General features: G+C 50.1%; 7 protein-coding genes across 7 annotated transcripts; 1 reads left to right on the top strand and 6 right to left on the bottom strand.

Moving 5' to 3' along the window:
- Positions 1 to 199: 199 nt before the first annotated feature.
- Positions 200 to 4073, top strand: PV06_01906 (uncharacterized protein; the record flags this gene model as incomplete). Its single annotated transcript, XM_016402542.1, has 2 exons — positions 200 to 441; positions 535 to 4073. 2 exons carry the CDS (start codon positions 200 to 202, stop codon positions 3908 to 3910), a joined length of 3618 nt encoding a protein of 1205 aa, XP_016266439.1. The 3' UTR covers positions 3911 to 4073.
- Positions 4074 to 7272: 3199 nt separating this feature from the next.
- Positions 7273 to 9786, bottom strand: PV06_01905 (uncharacterized protein; the record flags this gene model as incomplete). The annotated part of the gene is made up of 4 exons (XM_016402541.1): positions 7273 to 8543; positions 8602 to 9434; positions 9485 to 9512; positions 9570 to 9786. 4 exons carry the CDS (start codon positions 9784 to 9786, stop codon positions 7273 to 7275), a joined length of 2349 nt encoding a protein of 782 aa, XP_016266438.1.
- Positions 9787 to 10798: 1012 nt separating this feature from the next.
- On the bottom strand, positions 10799 to 12664 carry PV06_01904 (uncharacterized protein; the record flags this gene model as incomplete). The annotated part of the gene is made up of 7 exons (XM_016402540.1): positions 10799 to 10879; positions 10932 to 11308; positions 11375 to 11687; positions 11745 to 11903; positions 11956 to 12466; positions 12538 to 12555; positions 12618 to 12664. The coding sequence occupies 7 exons, from the start codon at positions 12662 to 12664 to the stop codon at positions 10799 to 10801; spliced, it is 1506 nt and encodes a 501-aa protein (XP_016266437.1).
- Positions 12665 to 13192: 528 nt separating this feature from the next.
- PV06_01903 (uncharacterized protein) lies at positions 13193 to 15069 on the bottom strand (the record flags this gene model as incomplete). Its single annotated transcript, XM_016402539.1, has 1 exon — positions 13193 to 15069. The coding sequence occupies exon 1, from the start codon at positions 14795 to 14797 to the stop codon at positions 13193 to 13195; it is 1605 nt and encodes a 534-aa protein (XP_016266436.1). The 5' UTR covers positions 14798 to 15069.
- A 245-nt stretch (positions 15070 to 15314) lies between these two features.
- PV06_01902 (glutathione-disulfide reductase) lies at positions 15315 to 17345 on the bottom strand. Its single transcript, XM_016402538.1, has 6 exons — positions 16942 to 17345; positions 16051 to 16885; positions 15774 to 16003; positions 15594 to 15719; positions 15486 to 15546; positions 15315 to 15438 (listed from the first exon to the last, which is right to left on the bottom strand). The coding sequence occupies exons 1-6, from the start codon at positions 17268 to 17270 to the stop codon at positions 15406 to 15408; spliced, it is 1614 nt and encodes a 537-aa protein (XP_016266435.1). The 5' UTR covers positions 17271 to 17345; the 3' UTR covers positions 15315 to 15405.
- A 258-nt stretch (positions 17346 to 17603) lies between these two features.
- Positions 17604 to 19080, bottom strand: PV06_01901 (uncharacterized protein). Its single transcript, XM_016402537.1, has 2 exons — positions 18378 to 19080; positions 17604 to 18325 (listed from the first exon to the last, which is right to left on the bottom strand). Exons 1-2 carry the CDS (start codon positions 18731 to 18733, stop codon positions 17701 to 17703), a joined length of 981 nt encoding a protein of 326 aa, XP_016266434.1. The 5' UTR covers positions 18734 to 19080; the 3' UTR covers positions 17604 to 17700.
- Positions 19081 to 19896: 816 nt separating this feature from the next.
- PV06_01900 (uncharacterized protein) lies at positions 19897 to 21720 on the bottom strand. Its single transcript, XM_016402536.1, has one exon. It carries the CDS (start codon positions 21552 to 21554, stop codon positions 20118 to 20120), a length of 1437 nt encoding a protein of 478 aa, XP_016266433.1. The 5' UTR covers positions 21555 to 21720; the 3' UTR covers positions 19897 to 20117.
- Between the last annotated feature and the right edge of the window lie 26 nt (positions 21721 to 21746).

The following is a 21746-nucleotide window of genomic DNA, read 5'->3' as shown; positions in this document are numbered from 1 at the left end:
TGTACATGACAGTCAACATCGATTAATAAATTGCAAAGCCTAAACGTCGTCGTTTCTAAACGCCATCTCAAGGGAGCTTCTCCTTCGCGACGCGTCCATGGAGGAACGGGCAACGAGGGCCCCCATCAGCAATGTCCTCTCGTTTGACATTGTCTGAATAGCTTCTTTTTTTGGTTTACAGCTGCACTCTCTCTGCATCATGTCGCCTGTTATGCTTATGCGACCATCGTCAGTCCAGACTTCGTCGACCATTTCTCATGATGACATTCCGCCTCAGCCACTGGATCCGAGTCGAAATGAGGCTGACTTCTTCCACCCACCGCCCACATCACATGACCATCGCTCTCCCAACGACCAGCCTCAACCATCGTCCAACGGCTCAGACGAGCGGACACGAGATGCAATTGCCTTCCACAAATTGCCCACCGAGGTCATAGAAAGGTAATGACTTTTTTTTTGAATCCTGTCAGAACTGCTTGGCTCTCCCCAATGCTCGGATGGTTGTTGTAAACATGTTTTGCTGACCTCATCCAGAATACTTTGGACGGTCGATGTCAACAGTTTCGCGTCTTTAGCCATCTTGAACCGGGCTTGTTATAAAGCAGCTCAGAACAGGGAACTATACGCACATCATCTATCCCGTTGTCCGTCATACGCATTGGCCAACACCGTTATAACTGGGCCCTTCCGGAAGAATGACCTGTATCGACTCAAGACGAAATTTGCAGCCGAAGTTCGTCGGAATCTGTTCGAGGCATATCTACGACCTCGACAGACCTTGATCAACTTGATCTCGGTCAGCGCGAGCTCTTCTGCAGCCTTACCCGGAGCTGAAGCATTTCGCTTTGCATTTTCCCCCAATGGCCAATGCATACTCGCACTGAGTTCCTCAAGGATATATGTCATCGATGCAATCACGGAGCCTGTATCTGTTACTCACGAATTGAAGACGCTGAGACGGCCACTGGCAGCTTCAGTGACTGACGATGGAACCACACTAGCGGTTCTATCATCCAAACATCAGACTAACATATACAACTTGACCTCGAAAGGCGTACAACATGTGCAGGTTATCATGATGGACAGTCCACCTCGGACCATCGCATTGGCTCCACAAGGCACGGTTTTGGCAGCGGCTTATGATGGTGGTGTTGAAGTGTTCTCACTGGCTTCTACCGCTCTCTCGACGGATCGGAGAGCCGTCAGGAGTGAAGGGGTGGACAGTTTGAGTTTCTCCGGTGATGGGTCGATGCTTTACGGCAGTACGCAAAGCTTAGAGGAGCCGTCGGCGGTGGTCATCACTGCGCCCTTTTACACGGAGAACGACCTCCCACCGAAGGAAGTACACAGTCGAATGTGGACCACTCAGATACTGTTTCCCCAGCTGAGTAGCGTGTGCAGTCACGCAGAATTGATGCAAGGCCATACGGAAGGTGACGCCAGCTGGCTTTTTGCCTACGATCATTCCTTGATGTCCTACCGAGCTGTCAGAACCGATGATACGCGGACAGGCGTAGCCTTTTTCCTCAACCCGACAACGAATCGCCGCTTCAGCATGCCTGCGCCTTCTACGGCCCCAACTGCCACAGCATGTGGCACTCTAGTCGTGGCTGGATTTAGTGGGAGCGGCCTTTGGATCTACGGAGTGCCAGAAAGGCTGGATGTTAGTCCCGACATGGGCTCAGTCGTCGAACGACACGAACAACGCCTGCAAGGAAAAGTTTCCCTGACTTCTGCTACTGGACACCTCGAACCGCTGATGGCATATTCGCCTTCGGTATCTGGAAGCAGCGAGGAAATTGAAGAAGATTCATTGGCGGCAAAAGTTGACTGGCGAGAAAGTCTCTTCGTCAAATGTTCACAAATAAGGACACTGGATGGATGCACGGCAGCCAAATGGGTTGAACGATGTGAAGTCCGAGAATGTGCTTTCCCTGGCAAAAGATTAATAGCAGTAGCACCCGGCGGAGTTGATCAGTTTGTGGAGGAACTCGGAGACGAGACAATGCCCGTCGACGGTTCGCGCGTATCGATACTCGACTTCGACTATGGGCCGTCTTCTGGTCAGGATCGTGAAATTACCATCGAGGTTGGTGACAAAGAGCCGGAGTTGCTTACCGAGCAAATTGGTGATATGGATATCGAGGTGGCTATCGAGAGACGTCGTAGCGTGCGGGACCGTGGAAGAGGCGCAATGAGGATGCCTCTCGGGCGATCTGTAACCACGGCATCTGCCAATCAGTCTTGGAATCAACGACGACCTAACAATATCCCATCTCCCGCATCTTCGCCTCTTGATGTGGATGCACAAATAGATTTGGCCAATGCCTCTCCTCGAACTCCCAAACAGCCTCCGGGAAATCTACACCGGTCTATGACAGCAGCGGGTTTTGCCACGGCACGATATCCACCACGTCCGCCGTTGGCATCACAAGACACCGGCCATTTGGTTTTTCACAGGTCACCTGAACAGCAATGGCAATCTGGGGAAGGGTGGGAATCACCTCCTCCGCCATATTCAGGTGGCTTTCCCAGTCAGGTCCACCCAGGTCCGCCTCTAGGCTCGCCTCTCGTGCAGCCTCGTCCTAACGCAGGTCCTGGCCAGATGCCGATGCCTGTGCCTATGCCTCTCGCGGGGATTCCCGAAAACAGTCATGTCCCTCAACAGAGTCAGGCACTCATGTATCAGCCTAGCTTTGGCCACAACCAGGGACCTTTGTCGAGCAATCATCCGTTACATTTTGGTGTGCAGCCTCATAATGTACCGCAGCCTCTTCATATCAGACCTCCAGAAAACACAGCAGCTCCAGCTAGCTCTGCGATGCCCATGCCATTACCTTCTGGATATCCAGCTAGACAACCAACCGATCAGGACCAACGAATCTCGACACATCAGGCATTCGTCCCAACGATATCTGCAGAGTCCTCGTCACGACCAGTGTCTCACTCTGACAGATCATCTCATCATACACCGGAACGAGAACGTGTATCACCATTACGTGTATCTCGCCCAGAGCCTGATTCTTTCGATGCCATGCCTGTTCCACAACACTCCCAGAAACCATCTGACTCTGGTTCTATCACTCTGACTGGTGCTAACCTTCAAGCTCGATTGAATCACCCTGTCCCTCCAACTCCGACAACGCTCGAACAGATGCGTAACTCACAGTATGTCACCACTGGACCACCTCCACCTCCAAAAGTTGAACCGGTACCTGCTTCGGCCTCTGCAGCGGGGTATAACTTCTCTCTTCCAACAACAGATCAAATGGCCAACCTAAACCGTCGCATTTCACAGACTGTGAGAAAACCAGTGCCATCGACGAATGGCGCCGCTTTCCAAAATCACAACACAGCAATGCAGGACGTTAGTCGTCCTTCAGCGGTGCCTCCATCTCCACCAAGAGGAGCGTGGGGTGCTGCTGGCGTCGCAAACGCTCCCTCCTTCAACAAAGCCATCACGACACCCAATGGTTTGGTTCGAAATAACTCTCGCGGTAGTGGTCGAAACATACCCATGTCTTCGTCGACTCCAAATCTGTTAGCTTCCTACTCGCAACGACCCCCGATCGGCAGTAGGCTTGACACCATCGAGAGCATATCGAGTTCGTATGGACCAGGGGAGCCGGGGTCAAGGTCACACAGTGTCGCGGGACAGTTGGTCATGCCGAATCAGATGGTGTCTGCAGGCTCGTTCGCGCCACAAGGGCAGTCTGCATACCAGGAGACGAGGTCCTGGACAGGTGACAACCCTTCTAACCCATCTCGCCTGACCCGAGCGAAGACGAAGAGAGGCAAAAAGAAAAAGGGTGAAAGTTTACCGGATCAGCGACGGTCACAAACACTACCCGCGGACAACAGTCCAACTATAGGCAAGAAGGAGAAAGGAAGTCGATGTGTTGTCATGTAGATATACGACATGAAGTTACGGACGAGGAACAGCTTTTTACTATATTGAGAACAGCCATATCAGTGTTCATACCTTATTTTTACGGGAGAGACGCATTCTTTGTTGAAGAAGAAACATGGCATGAGGGGCAAACAGAAATAATTACAAGATATATATAATTTCAAATGATCTATTTACATTGTGCAAACTGCTTCTTTTCAATGTTGACGCATTCCGTACCGTGTACAAGTGTATCATATCATATGCCTGCAGTGTTCAAGGCAATCCCGTACGTGGGTCCTTGGTCCTTTTGTACTCGTCTTGATGTCGCTGGCCAACAGCACAAGATGTCTTCTTGTGTCTCCGGTCCCGTCTTTCCACAGCGCTACCGGGCAAAAAAATGAAACCCCCTTCATCCTAGACGTGTGTCCCGTATCCATACGTACTCACATGCGGGTTCCATTCCGAGATGCAAAGTCCAGTTGGTTGCCGGCCTTGAATTTTCTGACGGGAAGAAATTGCTCCGACTAAAAGTTTCGGAATGGGACTTTCAGCGCTGGGGGGCCGTTTTCAGGCCTTCCACCCGTCATTCGGTTACAGGGCGACGTAAGCCAGATGACAATTTGATCCGCGGACATTGGTATTGAAGTACGGTAAGTAAGTACAGGTAGATTTCCTTTTGTCTTGAGAGCTCATCTTTGGGGAAAAGAAGAAAGAAAAAGAACAAAACTTCCCATACGGTCTGTGTGGGTTTCTGTCTGCAAGACTTGTTGTTTTCACTTGAAACACTCCAAAGAAAGACCATCACCTGTCGAGTACCCATTTTACACTTGTCTTCTCACACATACGTCCTGACAGGAAGAGTCACAAATGTGGTTGTCCAACAGCTCCGGTACCATGAGCGGCAACATCCTCTTCCTCGTCCCTCGACTTCTCTTCATTCCCATCTTTCTCGTCATCCTCAAAAGAACCTACTCTCTGGTGCGGAATTATATTCAAGCCCGAAAACTAGGAATACCCATCATCGTCATCCCACTGTCCTGGCAGGATCGAGAATGGTTACTGTTTCGACCATTTTTCAAATGGATCGACTCGGTTCCGGTACTGGGATATTGGTACAAGTACAGTGAGCTCGGTTGGACCATGCACCACCGTTACAGACCTCACCAGAAATACGGGGACGCTTTCGCCATCGTTTCACCTTCCAGTGTACTGGTCCAAATCAACGACCCTCAAGCCGGGACGGTATTACAACGGGACTATAAAATTTGGACGAAACCTCCCACGCTCTACGAAATCTTCAATCTGTACGGCAAAAATCTGGTGAGTGTCAATGGTGAAGATTGGCAGCGTCACAGGAGAATCGTGAACCCGGCTTTTCGTGAACAAAACAATAAAATGGTTTGGGAGGAATCTTTACGACAGGCAGATCAGATGCTTGAATTGAGAACTAGGCGTCCTAAAGATTCAAACCATGTTGGTGGCGACGGCAAAGAGGACAAGGTCGGCGACGAGAGGGGGGGCGACGGCAAGGCTACAATGGCGGATTTGTTTACGGATTTTCACCTTTTGGCCATGCACGTCTTGTCGGCGGCAGGGTTTGGTCATTTACACGATTTCTCGAGTGGTCTACAAGAAGTACCTCCGGGGAAAACAAAAAGTTTTTCCGGTGCTTTGAACTTTGTATTGATGAATGTTTTACCCGTCATGATCTTTGGACCCATGAAGTTACCAAGGTTCTTGACCTGGCCCAAATTCCGAGAGACCCAAGCGGCCGTCAAAGATCTCCGGGAGTATTTGGCCGAGACGGTCTCTTATACCAGAGCAACGACTCAAAGTGGTGGTGGTGGCGGTGGTGGTGGAAAACAACAAGCGGCCGATATCGCCACAGCTCTAATCGAAGCAGACGAGGCGGCGAAAAGAGAAGATCGACGACAACAACAGACGAACAAATCCCTAAGTGGTGGTGGTGGTGGTGGTACTGGCGGAGGTAAACCAAACTATTTGAGTGATTCGGAACTTTTTGGAAATTTGTACGCCTTCAACGTTGCAGGTTTCGACACCACCGCAGGGACCTTATGTTATGCCACCCCCTTTCTCGCCGTCAACCCGCAAATACAAGAATGGGTCGGTGAGGAGATCGATTCAGTATTCGGTTCTTCCAATCCACCACCATTGTCATCGGATTATGAAAGTACGTTTCCAAAACTGACGAGATGTTTGGCCGTCATGGTATGTTTCCTTTTCTTTGACACTCTATATCCTTTTCATTGCTTGTTTTCACTCCGCTGAAACTAAAAAAAACCGCAGTACGAAACTTTACGACTATGGGGTCCTTTACCAGAAATGGCAAGATTCGCCGCAGGTGATGGTCAACATTTACGGGTCGGTGGCGACGGCAAGGTGATTTGGGTACCGAAAGAAGTCTACGTCTCCACCAACTTTTTCGGTATACACACCGACCCTAGATTCTGGGGCCCTGCCGGACTTGAATGGAAACCCGAGAGGTGGATCGTGAGGGACCCCGACACCGGGGTGGAAGCCATAAGGACCCCCAAAGGCGGTACGTTTTTGGCCTGGAGCCACGGTCCACGTGTCTGCCCCGGTCGAAAATTCAGTCAGGTCGAGTTCGTGGCCGTCTTGGCCACGCTCCTCTACAGGTACAGGTTGAAACCGTGGGTCGTGCCCGGGACAGAAATGAGGACCCAAAACGATGCAAGTGAAGCTTTGATGCTGGCCGTCAATGATTCACAGTTTTCTTTGACCACGAAAATGGCACGCCCGGAAAAGGCAGGGGTGGTGATTGTTCCTAGATAGATACCTAGGGTAAATGATCGGGGGGAGTGGGGGACTTTGGGTGGGTGAGATCGATTGGATTCAGATATCAAACAAATTGACGGAGTTGAATATTTCGATGTGGATGGGATTCATTCCGTCCGGACTACTCTATCAGATCTGAGATTGGCATTCCCTGTTGCATGACAAAGGAAAGATGCAACATGACACGATGGGAGATACAACATAGGAGGGAGATACCATGAGCAAAAGAGGGGGAAAAAAGAATTGAGACAAGGAAACAAATACAAAAGATTTTCGGAGATTTGACCTAACTAGTATACGACGACGACGACAGGAGTATATTTAAAATAATCGCTCCATCAAACCTAGAAACTCCTTCGCTCAATCCTGCTCAGCCCATTTGCACACGATTTACAGGATTACAAAATTAAAATTATGATTTGAATGTCAAAAGTGAAAAAAAAACAGTCCCGACACAAAGAGAAAACCAAGCGGGCTCGACCGGGGGCCCTTTTTGAAAGAAGATATAACCAAGACGTTTTGATAGATGATCTGTTGACATGAGATAGTCACAGGAAATCCAATCAGACGAGAAGACCCGCATCTTTTGAGGAATCAATACTTGGACCAGGGACACCAGAGTCGTTGGTTCTTCTGTGTCTCAACACTTCCCTACTGGGAACCATGGAGAGGCTCGGCATACCAGCGTGAGCTCCCCGCCTATTGGCATCTTCCTCTTCAGCCCAAGCGAGACTCTCGTCAGGTAGTAATATGGCGCGGTCGATACTGACAGGCAAACCTCGATGGCGTCCACGAAGCATGACGACACAAAGAACGAGCTTGCTCGCCGTGTGCCACGTCCCGCAGAAGGAGTACGCCGCCCAGGGAATGCCCACCGAGATCCCCACGCACCCGTACGCCGACACGACCTCGAATACGATGTTAAAGGTGGAAAAGTTGACAGGGTCTCGCTCGAATTGCCCAGTCTCGATGGCCGTGATCATAAAGACCGCAAGGACGAGAATCCACAAGTCGTGTCCAAGTTGGCCCCGGAGCTGCTGGCGTACAAAGTCTTGCCGGGTCCACGTCGTGAGATGTTGTGGCGACGGCGCGGAACCAGTGCCATGAGTCCAAGTCATGGTTTGCTTGAGGCCAGAGATAAACCTTCGACCTGGTAATTCCTTCTCGGTGGAGGGTTGACCGCCGCTGCTACCGTTTCGCTCGGCTTCTTTTTCCGCTTCTTCCATGTCCTCGGCGTATATCCCCAAAGACCTCTCTTCGTATACGTTCGTGTTTCGAATCGTCATTGCGATGGGAAAGGCCGAGATATACATCATGGCGACGTAGAGGACCAAGAGTCCCGACCGTAGGCCGGCAATAGACACCACATAAAACCCTCCACTTCGGACCGCAAACGCTTGAAAGAGTCCGTCCAGAACTCGGAAATGTACCGGAATCGCATCAGTGACGGGATTTCCAATATTCAAAAGTTCAAATGCAACCCAGTCGATTCCATTCAGCATGACTAGGGAGAAAACGAGCCACCACGTCTGTGCGGCAGGGAACAGGTTGGTGTAGACTCGTCGAGGGTGATCGAGGCAGAACTCCAGAGTCTGGCGTCGCCGTTTCCATGTAGAGGAGGTGGCACTTTGCGGGATTGCCTTCTTCATTGTCCACAAAATCAATCTCAAAAATGGCGGGAAACAAGTGTTGCCCGCCAGAATGAGTAGACTCATTGTCAACAAAACATAGTAACTCGTTTGTAGTACGGTCGCATTTGCATCCAAAAGAGCCATGCCAGAATTATTGAATGCCGAAATAGCAAAAAAAGCTCCTGTCCAAAACGGATCGAGGCCTGTCACAAGGGTAAGAAAGGGAAAAAATGTTTCTTCCAGGCAAGCAGATATACTCACCATTTGTCAATGTCATTCCAGGACGATTGGCTTTGATCCAAGCACCGACGCCCAGCGCTCCAAAGAGCTGGAACAAGATGAAATAGAGCGGTACGACCCATGAGAGTAAGCATATAGCGTCGTACTCGATACCGCCCAATTTCTTGCGTTCTTTCTCACTCAAGCCATGAATCTGACTGTTTCTTCCTAGGTAACCGTTGACGGTGTTGATGTATTTACTTAGTTTTGAACCAGAGTCGTTGTGTAGCTTGTTGTCGTCCTCGGCAATGGCCTCATTTTGATCCGGCAGAAATGGTACGTTTGTGGGCATAACGTTCCTCGGATGATTGTCCAAGGGCCGGGCTCCGACACCACGACCTTCGAAGAAGCTGGCTCTGTGACGACTCAGAGGCCGAGGACGCACATGGTCTTGGCTATGGTCTACGGCAGGAAGCATCTCTGGGAAGTGGATATGACCATCTTGGTCATCTTTTGCGGTTTCGGTGTCGTTTGCTGATGCTGTAGAGGCTGCAGTGTTTACATGGGACAATGATCGGTCCTGACCTATCGAAACTCTGTCACCGGGGTGATCCTCGCGTTCCTCGATAGCACGACCTCGAACAGCCCCAGAAGCGACGGCTGATTCGCGGTCTCCGGAAATGCTAAGCTTACGCCTAGAGAAAGAAAAGCTCAGGGTGCGTGGCCGCATCAACCGTCTCCTTTGTCGCTGTGCTGCTAGCTCGACAAACCTCTTTTCGAAAGCTCGCTTGCGGACGTGCAGAATAGCACTGGATACAAAGATTGCGGAGCCGGCGATAATGAGGAGAAATAGCATGACTTGTTGCCATGTATTGCTATAGTCCGATCAGCGTGAGAATTCACCAGATATGGAGGGCCTACATACAGCTCTGATAGGTTGACCGTGTTCAGGCCTGAGTAATTGACAATCAGCATAAGTGGTAGCAACAGGACAGAATAACAAGACGCACCAGCCTCGGTCATTGCAGATATGCACAAGAAAAGGCTGTCGATATAGCGGACCGATTTCGCCGGCGTAGATGAACCCCAGAAAATGAGGCTGGCTAATAGCGTCGTGGCGCAAAAATAAAAGTAATGAAGATGGATGAAGGAAACATTCTCTAAAGTCGTCCGGAGACTTGTTCGCCATGTCCGAATCCGATTTGGCCCCATATTGATCGTCGACATGGCTTGAGTAGGTGGTCGAAACGGGGGTCGTTTGACAATTGTAGGCAATGGTGTTTGCAACACAGCACAGTCGTGGTGGCTGTGAGGAATTACGCTTTCCCTCCGGAAGCGTGCTCTCCTTTCAGTGGTTGATCACGGATAGCCCGGATCAGGGCAATTGTCGTACCGCATGGTCTGTCGTGATCAGGGCTATGTCGCTTGAGTAATGCGGAAGAGTACGTTGAAGTGCCTGGTGAGAAGGGAGAGATGAATCGAAGACGTACGGAACAGTTAAGGAGAAAATCAGGCAATACGTTGGACAATGCCAAGACCGACAAGCGAAATTTAACCTAACCCAAGTAGTCATTTTCTGTCTGACAATCAAATGCTCTCCCATATGTACCATAAGCCCATAATATATCGAATGTCTGACAAGCTGTTGACCGCACATCCATCGTTAGCAAGGGAGAGAGAGGCTCCTTTGATCACCACATTCTGCCTCGCGCCTTGGAGCACCGATTTTATACACATTGACGCCTTGTGGTACGAAAAACACAGTGAGTGGAACTTGAGAGAGGCGCAAGGACGGAGTTGCGTCCGAATGGGACTTGGGCTCAATGCAAACGTCTTCGAAGCATTGGGCCATAAATCAGGACACGACCCTTCTCTGCTATTGCCCTCGGTAGATCACATATCAAACGTGACACCGACACATCCATGAGAGTCGCACAAGCCATGTGCCTCTCTGGAACTCTCTTGAAGTCCTCTTGAGAAGCCCTTTCGTCATTTGCCTTCATCTCCTTGTTGCATTCGTGCGTTGACCGGCGACCACGACACCAATGGCTCAAGAGCAGATTCAATCGATGCATCATCTCGAGACGAAAATGGACTGTCAGACATCTGTCACTTGAGTCGATTCTTTCATCGTATTCTTCGTGGCAACCAATCATTGGAGTCAAGACAGAGTCTATCATTTTCTGACATTATCATTAAATGTTCTTGCCAAGTCAATCTTGGATATCGTCTGTAGTGTTCAAACTTGGCTAATGAGCATCCCTGCCCAAACGAGAACATGGCCGTCCTTTATAAAGTCATAAGGCAAGCCGGTAGGATGCTGGATGACTTTCAGTGAATAGGCCCAGTTCTCAGGCCATGGTGAGTCTTACCTTGGCGAGTAAAGTCGCTTGACCGATACCCATGTTCTGCCCAATCCAAGCCAGACAATTCCGAAAGTGCGTCTGCATTTCAGGAGATACGACTGATAACGTCGAAGTGACACACAGCGGGTGAAGAAGTAGAAGGCCACCCACAGCTTTACCTGGGATGATGCCTGGAGGATTTAGTGGAGGCATATCGACAGAGCCAGTCAATATGAAATGGACTGACGATGCAAGGTCAGATGCAAGGTCTTGCACTTCAGAGTATAACCTCCCAAGGGGTAACTTCCTTTCGGACTCCGGGAACTGAAGTTCACACCTTATGAGTCTGTCGAGGTACAAGAGGCGAGACTTGCGATAAGAACTCCACACGCCGGCGACGTATACTTGTGGCGGTCAGTCACCATCGCCGTGATAATTGATCACCACGACAGAGTCTTGGGAGCACTCACGGTCAAAATAACTTTCCATCTTTCCCGGCCAATAGATCGGACCGGCCGACCTGGCTTGGGTTGGGGTGATGGTTCCTATTGTCTTCGGCAACCACTCTGGCGGCTGGTTCTCGGGCCATTGGGCATATTCATATGCGAGGAGCATCATTTCGTCCCTCAAAGTTTGCAATTCCTCGGCACCGATATCCCCTGGTGATTGCAGCAGCTGTGTCATCTTGTCACTGAGAGGCCTGGTCCTCAGCATGATCGAGTCCAGAGTCTGTACAGGATGGGCTGATAGCGGAGCGCAAAGAATTCCAGAATTGGGTGACGGCTGTTCATACCACATTCGTCAGTAGTCATCCAAGATGTAAAGTCCTCCGATGCTTACCACTAGTCGATCTGCGCCTATCCGGAGAGGATTCGACATTTGAAACAACTTTGCACCCTCGAAGATACTGAAAGGCGAATGCTCCGATCCCAGAATGGCCGAGACGCCTTTAGAGTGAGCGCTGTGAGCACTTGAATATGCCTCGGTGGTGGAAATGATCTAACCACGGTGAGCTTCTGGCCGTGAGGAGGTATTTACCATCGTTCCCTACCTCATAAAGTCCAAGCAGGACAGCGGTCACCAGCGACTCTACGATGTTGAAAGTCGCAACGTTCGAGATGGTTTTCTGAAAGGATTGTAATAGTTGAAAGTAGAGAAATTTTGCTTCCGCGCATATCTCTGGGCGATGATGCTTGTTTCCATAGCTGGCCAAAGACACAATGGTCACGGCTCTCGATACTTCTGACGAAGATCCGGTATATACGAGTAGTTGTCGGAGGCCATCAAGGTAGCCTCGTGATAGTGATCGATCAGAAGATATCACAGAGTAGTCGTTGAGAAACAATTCCCGGGCTTCCCGCTCTAGAGCAGCATCGTGCCAGTCTGCGCTCGTGTAGTGCGCGACCTTGGACAACGGATTCTTTCGCCTTGAATGCTCGGACTCAATCTCGTGTGCTTCGCGAGTGTCTGAGTGGTCGCGATATAAATCGTGGCGATGATGCCGGAATATAATGTCGGATTCATCCTTGTATCCGCCGCATGTGCGCTTGGCTTTCACACATCTATTACACACCTGATAGTTGACTGCCATCAGCATCGAGACAACACATCACGGGGTTTATTATATACATACGGGTCGAGCCTCGTCGCACTGTCATGTCAAGTTAGTAACGTCAGTCTGCCCAGGCTCTCGTGACAGAGGTTCGGGCTTACCTTTTTGCGCCTCTGCTTGCAAGTTTCACATCCCCTTGACACGCCATGATATACCATCTCGGTGGCTTCAGATTATGACTGGAGATTGTCTGTTCAGACTAATGATTTTGACCAATTGCATGAATTATGAGCGAGCGTGAGAGCCCAACGACTGTTGGTCCTGGAAGACGATGTCCGGTATACGTCACCACATACGGCTAGTCTTGCGCGATATATCATGGCACTTTAATTAGCACTGTGCACCGTGCTTCATTGAAGATAGCATGCAGTATCCGTCCTTCGAGGCCGGGAATGGGCTAGGGATGTTCGTATCTAAGTTGAAAAGGATACCAGGTAGGTCAAGATACACGTATAATTGATTATCCGTCAGCGTAAAAGTCGTATTCTAGTGTCCAAGGCACACGGATGCTGTAGACGTTGTTAACATTATCGTCCGCTCAATCCCGGCGACGTCCCACCCCGTGCTATACCCAATGTTACTCCGTCCGATCGTCCAGGTTGTGCTCTGGGCATTGTCATCCAATATCCCATGCTCAACATGAGTTGCGCTATTCTCCCTCCACATGAACAATTCGTTATACCCCTTCAAGACCCCTCACAGTCTCCCCCTCCGCCCCGTCAATCACTCTCCTGACGTGCCCCTGTTCCAACTTCCTCGCCCTCTCCCTACCTTCTTCCAACCTCTCCACACCGAGCCTGATATTATCAACGTGCACACTCAGCGGAATCTCCTTATGAGCCTTCAACAACTCCGCACTGCCAACCCGTGTCCTCAACTCCTCCAGTTCTGCCCCCATGGCCTGCAGCTTGAGTATGGTCGCCGACACATGCGCCCAAGCAACTTTTCGATACTGCCCGACCTGTCTCAGCAAGCCGAGCTGGTTATTGAACTTACCCAGCTTGGCCCGATTACCGCCCAGTAGTGTCCACAAATGCGAAAGTATCTCGTCCTTGCCCGCTTGAGCGGCGATGTTATCTCGCATCGCGATCGAATGGATGATTTCAAGCCGATCCTCCAAGTTCTGTAGCACGACCAACAAGGCCTGGGCTTCGTCGATGAGCCTCTCGATCTCATCACTCACTATGCGCGTGTGCTGTATATACTGGTCTAGTAGCCTCGCCTCCGTGAACTGCATCGGCGCAAACGGCGCGAAGAGCCGATCCTGGATGAAACTTGGTATGAGGCCTCTTGAAGACTGTCTGATCGCCATGTCGTCCAAAACACGCTGCGTCCAGCGTGCGGTGCTGAGTACGATATCGACGCCTCGACCGACATGAGAATTGAACTTTTGTAGATCGTAGGATGCAATACGAGCGGTTTCAATGAAGCCGTCAAATTCGAGGACGAGCTCGTTTCTTGAGGAAAGCTGCGAAAATCGTACAATCTGGCGGAGATCGCGGATTGATGTTTCCGAACGTTTCATATCCAATGGCAAAGCGACGCCTGCTGCGGACTCGGACAGAATCTCTTCAAAGTGGGATTGTGTCTGCATCAGAGCGTCGAACTCGACTGGAGCAGATGTGCCGGAGGAGAGAGTCGGTGCGTCGAAGCTTGTAGAGACGTACTCGCAAATGGGCAGATGGAGAAGGGATATGCCTGGAACGCGACATATAGGTGAAAGCGCCGTGTAGACCGAGGATGTGAGAAGGTTCTTAGCTAACATCAAGATCCCAGCGAACAAGTATGCGGCAAGAAGCCACGATATGGGTTTCTTAAGCGTCTTCAGAGTCTGGATGAGGATGTCCAAGATCCATCCGGCAATATGACCTGCTATCTGCAGTATATGGTCTGCAGCCGTAGTTTCCTGAGCGGCATTCGATCGAGTCAAATTGGTGGCTGGCCTCGGCGAGGTTGTAGGGCCTTGAAGTCTCGACTGGATAGATCGTGATGGTATAGGTGGTTTGCGTTGCCTGGGCGGCATCTGTGTCGAGGTCGTGCTTGTTAACATGCTGGGCATGATGAATTGCGGCTCCGGCACGCTGACCTTCGTTCGTCTGGAAGAATCTGAATGATGCGAGGCAAGCTTCGGTCCCGAAAGCGTAATCTTCTCGGAGGGTTCCGCTGTAGTCTCTTCTTCTGATCTCGAAGAGGCTGAACGGCCGTCCCAGCTAATGTCGTCGTTGGCTTCATCTTCAACCACCCATGAATCATCCATGGATCTTGTACTTTTGGTCATCATTACTCTCTCTGGAGTCACTCAGGAATATGTTGAAGATAGAGCGTGGTGGTCGTCGTCACTTGGGCTGTGATTCACAAAAGTGATCACGATGTTGGCGCCTGCTTTTGAATACTCGACGCTCCAGCCTTGCACGGGTCGCGTCGCTGCGTTGGGAACCTCCAAAGACAAGAGTATTCATACCATTGTGATTCAAGATGAATCCTCGAGCGTTTGACTCAAAAGACGGAAACGGATATTCCAGAGAGACACAAAACATTTGAGCGTCATCTCAGGCACCTACAAACGGCTGAAATCAATTTACTTGTTACCAAGTCGCGTAAACGGTCGAGGCCTGTGAGAGGCGACAACTTCGTCTGCCCAACGTCATAATCTTGGCGCTAAATTAGAAGGAGCCACGAATTCTTGCACAAGTCGTGGATTTTCTGGTTTTCTGGACTTGGAATATTGATGGCGAATATCTCCATGTATTCATGAGTTACTACATGGATCGAGGAGTCACTGGTTCATGGGATAATGTGAAAGACATATCAAACAATCTGTCCTTATAGACTTTCTCAAGGTCAACGACGTCGTCTCTATTCGAGTCTACGAAGGGCGAATCTATGGATTTATCGCATCGTAACCAGTTCTTCTGCACTTGTCTAAACATGGTCAGCGATATTGTCACGATGCATATTGGAATACTCACTGGGTGAATCGCAACACAACTGTCAAAGTCTTTCTTCGTTGCACCCATCTTAACAGCCACACTAAGCAAGTCAGCAGTTGTTCGGTTTATCTTGCCTATTAGACTCACCCAAAGCCCTGCATCATTTCGTCACACCCTTTACCAAGGATATGCAGACCAATAACCTCTTCATTTGGCAAAAGACAGACGAGCTTGAATTCAGTGGGCTCTTTCTTCTTTTCCTCCGGGGGGAACCTGTGGGTGGTCAGCCTCGAACGATATCTCTATGCGATACATATTGGGACTTACACATCGTAATACATGGCAGAGAATTTGGTGTGGTACACCTTGATCTTGTCCTTACCATATCTCTCGATAGCTTCTGGTTCTGTCAAGCCAGTAGTGCCGACTTCGGGGTGAGAGAAGACGACGGACGGGATTCTTTCGTAGTCAAGGTGTGAGTCTTTCAACTCGGGAGGTCCAAAGAGACGGTTTCCCAGCATTCTGCCCGCAGCAATGGCCACCGGTGTAAGTTCGACCTGAACATATGTTAGACAACACCCAGCCTTGCGTAAAGTATACATACATGTCCAGAAACATCACCCAGTGCATAGACACCAGGAATCGATGTGTTCTGGTACTTGTCCACAACAATGTGACCGGTCTTATCGAGCTCGATGGGGATCTTCTCAAGTCCTAGTCCTCGGGTTTCTGCACCGCGGCCAATACCCCACAACAGCTCGTTGGTAATCATCTCGCTCCCGTCGTTCATGATGAGCTTCAGCTGCTTGTCGCGCGGATCGGATGGATCCTTGGCCGCTTGTAGTTGGATAACCTCCTTGATGCCCGGGTGACTTCGGTGAACATGAACACCGAGCTCTTCATAGTGCTTCGTTAATGTCTCCTGAATCATAGGGTCGAATTTTCGTAGGAAAGTGTTGCCTCGGATGAACAGATGTGTCTCGACGCCAATGGCGTTCATGACACCGGCCAATTCAACAGCGATATAACCAGCTCCGACAAACACCATCTTCTTTGGTAGATGCTTGATCAGGAAGTACTCGTCCGACGTGATACCATATTCTGAACCCTTGATGCCTTCAGGCTTCGTGGGGAACGACCCAGTGGCAATTGTGATGTGTGGTGCTGTTATCCGGAATGGTTCACTTCCGTCTTTCGGCGTGACCTCCATCTCGTGCTCGCTGACGAAACTCGCAGTCCCATGGATCAAGTCAATGCCTTCTTTTGCCCAGTTGCTCTCATAGGCGCCGTTCAGCACTTTGATCCTGGCGTCCCTCTTCTCCACAAAGCTTGTAAAGTCGAACGAGTTGCCGTCTCCGAAGGAGTATCCGTAATGCTTGCCAGCCTTCATGGCCTCCGCAATGGAGGCGAAGTTCCATGTCATTTTCTTAGGGACACATCTGCCAGGAGCAAGTCAGCACAGGATCTTATCGCGTGGAATGTGCGTTCAACTGACCCAACGTTCACACAGCAGCCGCCAGAAACTCCAGCGTCGACGATGCACGTTTTTGCGCCATACCAGCCACTGGCTCTTCTGGCTGCACCACTCCCTCCTGATCCTCCTCCTATGACGATGTAGTCATACTGCTTCGTGACGGGGGCCATGTTGAGTGACGAAGTAGAAAACTGCCTGGATAGGCCTGTGAGTCGCGAAAGAGGTGCGGGGGAGGAGGAAGACGAGTGGGCAGGCAAAGACTCGTGGAGTACAGGCCTTGCGGTTGCCAGTGTGAGGGTGCGCAGGGAGTTAGCAGACTGCCTGAGAAATCTGCCAGGGCGAATTGACATGTCACTCGAAGAAAAAAAAGAAGACAGCAGGGGCTCTAAATGAACGGGCGGTTCGTATGCAGATACTCTTCTCTGCGATGTACGTAGCAGCAGCATCGGGCGATTGATGATGTGATACTCGGTACAATTTCTGCGGATCGATGGGCGCTCCGCCAATCCCATGTCCAGCTTGGAATTTGCTCCGGCATCTCTGAAAACCCAAATTATTAAGTAATTGAGGCCTAGATCGCAGCGCTTACAAAACCATGCTGGACTTGCTCTTTGTGGCAGGTTACGGTATATCTTTCAGGAAGTGGGGTGTGCATGTATAAGTATCAATTGATCATATAAAGGGCCATGCGAGAGACGGTCCTCTTGGCTCTTGCGAGTCTATGTAATACAACATATGTCTAGTCACACTCCCGACTCTGACTGTTGCAGGCACTTCGGCTTAGAGCTTGGACTTGGCCTGCCTCTTCTCTAATGGCTTATCACCGATATCGATCTGCTGCCACCAGGGATATCCATCAGGGGCATCTTGTGGTACCTGGCCAGTAAAGTTGACCTGCCTCTTCTGCAGAAAACTCTCCACTCCCTCAACATTGTCCTTACTCCCAAACAAACCATGAATGATCTTCGAATCGAGGAGGTGAGCTCCCTCAGCGCTGTCTGGGCCCCTGTACATGAGATCTCTCATCATCTTGGTCGAGACCGTCGATGTGTTCTTGGCAACTTCATCCGCGAGCTCGAGGGCTCTGGACAGTGTAGCTTCGGGCGTGGGACAAGTTTCAGAGAACAGGGTTCCAAACAACGGGTGCTCGGCTGGGTAAACCGAACCCGTGGTGGTTAGATGCAAAGCTCGAGAATGTCCAATCAGTCGCGGAAGGAAGTATGACGAGCAAGCTTCCATGATGATGCCGCGTCTGCTGAAGACGAACCCGACCTTTGCTTTTGCGTAGGCGATCCGTATACAAGCAGGCAAACACATGGTTATACCGACGCCGACGCAGGCTCCTTGTATAGCGGCAATCGTCGGCTTGCTGCACTGATGTATAGCGAGCGAAGCTCTCCCACCACTGTTATTTGTCAGTTCCCCCATGTGGTTTTTGTGTCGTTCGACTTTCTTACCCGTCTCTGTGATCTACGTCTCTTTCTGTCTTCGGGTTTCTGATCACACCGTTCTCGTCCTTGGCTCCTATGAAGCCAATGTCGAGGTCTGCGCCAGCACAAAAGCTCCTTCCTGCGCCAGTGAGGACGACCACTTTCACCCTCGGGTCAATATTGACAAGCTCGTAGACCCTCTCCAGATCTTGCCGCATGACATCCGTGAATGCATTGTGCTTCTCTGGTCTATTCAAGGTAATCAAAATCACTGGTGTCGTGGTACGGGAGGACTCAGGGACATGGGAGACTTTGATATGTTGCAGGGGTAGGGATGTATAGGATTCTGGCACCGTCAAGGGTTGGCGAGGTGCTGGAGGCATCGTGGCTGCGGGTCAATGAGCGAGTAGAACGGGTGGTATACGGAGGAAGAGTTTGTAGATGCTGGAAACGATGTTAGCATTATAGCTCTAGTCATGACCTTGACCATTCGGCTCTCGAAGTAATCAATAGGTTATTGTGCTTTGAGACATTATCCTCGGTTGAACTTTGAAAGATGTCTCTTCACCCGCGGTTGAGATTTGGGGGAGCAACGGATCATACGCGGGGATAGCTCGAACCCATCGCACAAAGAGCATTCGTGCAATATGTATATTGGAGTGAATGTTTCAAGACGCAGATAGAATATCAATCAATTGCAACCTTGAAAGATAGAGGAGTGTGACAATAGACACGACGATAGGCAATTGCAGGCACTGTGCTCCAGGAACAGGCCGCGGCCGCAAACAACACCTCGGCTCCTCAAATACCGACAATATCGACTCTTCATCGAGACAACACCAGTTGCCGACTATGCTTTCTAGGTATTCATTCACGGGATGCCGACATAGTAGAATTACCTTACCTTGAGTTCATCTACCCATTTATCTCAACATTACCTACTCTAACTCCTTAAACATGAAGCCCTCTTTCATCAAAGATGGCGGTACAGAGTCCTGAATCTCTTCTCCAAAGCTTTGCTCCAGGCAAAAACAATTGATGAAAAGATATTAAGAGCCAAAAATAACGCGGATGAGAGCCCCGAAGGACACTCAATAGCGACGTCTACTGCGATGTGCAATGCAGTGACACCACCATAGCAGCCTCCATTCTTGAGCGGAGGTGCTCCCACAAGGTAAGTATGAAGAAGAAGAAAGAAGATTTTCAGAGAGAGGGAAGGGAGAGCCTCTTTATATACCCTAGAAATTAGGGGCTAAGACGTGCCAAGCCTTAACTTTTAGGGCGGCAACGCCAAGACGAAGTAGCGCCTGCTCCGTCTGACTGGCAATTTTACAGTGACAAATTCCATTTTCTCCACCTACCAATTTTTGTCTGACGACATATGCCCGAGATTGCTCTTCGAAGTGGCCACGAGTACTCCATAGAAGTTCCACCTACAGGCAGACAGCCAGGTGGTCAACAATGGAATTGAATACTTGCTTTCGAAGTACGGATGTCTGTCCGTACCTTAAGATCCTATCAACTTGCAAAGTATTCAGTGATCAGACAGGATTTCAAAAGTCTCGGATTGATTTCTCGCCATGTCCATCTATCGAGTTTAAAGTAGCGTAGGCACCTAATTTCAAACGCTTCTATGCTTTTAGCACAGTTCCAGAGTACTCATCAAATCTGTCATACACGGCTCTTGTGGTATCAATCGCTCCCTCAAGCTGACAATAAACGACCAAACAGACCATTGTACACCCTTGACATCCATCGTAATCGTCGCTATGCATACGCATCGGACACTTCATCTATCTCGACTGCCCGGCTCCCATCGTCTTCCATGCGCCCGTAATCCAAAATACCATCGTCATATGTCTCCTCCTGTCGATGAGGAATGATACTTTTCTTGATGTGAAATGTTTTGATAATGTCTTCCCAGACATCAAAATCAAGCGTGAAAACGGCTTGATTCCGCTTCGTTTCTTGTCTTTCTGCAACGCTACGTTGGGCTGCAATACCGAGCGTCGGAAGGCCATGACCGTCAAAATCCAGACCGACCTTACCTTCCTTGACTAGGAAGCTGACGTAGAATAAATTCTCTACCGTCTGTCCGAACGATTTCGGGTTGACACAGAAGTCGAACAATGATACACAGCCGTTATCAGCCATGCGATGGCGCAACAGTATCTCTTGGATCTGTTGGTCTGTTAAGTCTTCCCCAATCTCTTCACAGTCTCGATTTACTGCCTCATCTCCTCGCGAAAGGTGATCATCCAGCAACCTTGCAATCTCGGTGCACACTGTGGTAAGACTCGCTGACTCCTGTTTTTCCAAGTCTTCGTCGTTAAGTTCAATTGGCCGTGAGGCTTGCGTCAACTGTGATCGTGCTTCCCGAGCCTTGCGCTGAGTTTGTTGGCGAATTTTCTTCTGAAGAGACAATGGTCCGAGCAGGAATCCTGTTAAGCATGGACGCGAATTGTATAGAAAGCAGGCATTCTTGCCCAGGTATTCCCAATTCATTGTATCGCCTTCGTCGTCTTCGTCCTCTGCTTCGGCTTCAGCATGCCGGCGTCGACGTCTTTGAGTCTCACTACTCGCATGTGCTTCGGGGGTGCGATCGGCTGCATCGTCGCCTCCTTTCATGAATCCGATACATTTTGTGACAAAGTCATCCACATCGATGCCGGCTGAACCATCCCCTAACGTAAGGCTGTTGATTTTCCGGTAGGATAAGTCGGCTGTCTCGACAAGCAAGCGAGAGTCGATCGTGGCCTCGGATGTTTGCTTGACACTTTTGTACAGTTCATTTGCCTCCTTTAATGTCTCTTCCAAGCCCTTTGAATCTGGTCTTAAGAATTCACTCTTGGAGTCATGCAGCTTTCCCAAGAGGTTGCGCAGTCCTTTACGCACGAACCGTCGTTCTTCTGGATTCTGATCGGGATCATAGAATTTGTTGGTGCGTGCAGTAGTCGTCTCGTCATCTTCATCACCACTGACTCGCCGCCGTTTGTTTGCGCTTGGGTTGGCTTTTCCGTTGTCTGACATGAAGTGTGCTCGACTCCTTCGTTTGGCCTTGTTGGTAGGCTCGCGCAAACGGCCTTCGTTTTCTTTATCCGAGTCCGAAGCATGTACGGAAGACAAGATAGATGGGGCCAACGGGCTTGTTGCTCTTACACTGGCGGATTCCGAGGGCGGTTGTCGGGGGTTCAAACGCGCCATGGCGAATGCATCGCGAGGTGAGGGGCAGTGTGGTTCAGCGTGGACAAACCAATGTGAAATACATTGGATCAGTGAAGAGGCTCCCTGTGCACTGTACGCGCTGTTCAGGTCTACTCGGGTCAAGGTCGATCAAAGTGCGTTTGTCCAAGTTGCCTGCGACTATTCGTATGGCGTGCACAAGAGCAGGAATTA

The sequence above is a fragment of the Exophiala oligosperma genome, assembly GCF_000835515.1.
Source record: "Exophiala oligosperma strain CBS 72588 unplaced genomic scaffold supercont1.2, whole genome shotgun sequence".
NCBI classification, from domain to species: Eukaryota; Fungi; Ascomycota; class Eurotiomycetes; order Chaetothyriales; family Herpotrichiellaceae; genus Exophiala; species Exophiala oligosperma.
The sequence above is the reverse complement of the archived record's forward strand: the minus strand, read 5'-3'. Positions and strand labels throughout refer to the sequence as shown.

Excerpts from the sequence above, each read along its gene's own strand:
- PV06_01902 (XM_016402538.1), bottom strand. The coding sequence starts at position 17,270 with ATGTCAATTCGCCCTGGCAGATTTCTCAGGCAGTCTGCTAACTCCCTG. Across the intron at positions 16,004-16,050 it reads TGGGTGATGTTTCTGGACAT|GTCGAACTTACACCGGTGGC; the intron begins GTATGTATACTT and ends ACATATGTTCAG. Across the intron at positions 15,439-15,485 it reads GTTGTGTTGCGATTCACCCA|ACAAGTGCAGAAGAACTGGT; the intron begins GTGAGTATTCCA and ends GACCATGTTTAG.
- PV06_01901 (XM_016402537.1), bottom strand. The coding sequence starts at position 18,733 with ATGCCTCCAGCACCTCGCCAACCCTTGACGGTGCCAGAATCCTATACA. Across the intron at positions 18,326-18,377 it reads GACGTAGATCACAGAGACGG|TGGTGGGAGAGCTTCGCTCG; the intron begins GTAAGAAAGTCG and ends GACAAATAACAG.
- PV06_01900 (XM_016402536.1), bottom strand. The coding sequence starts at position 21,554 with ATGGCGCGTTTGAACCCCCGACAACCGCCCTCGGAATCCGCCAGTGTA.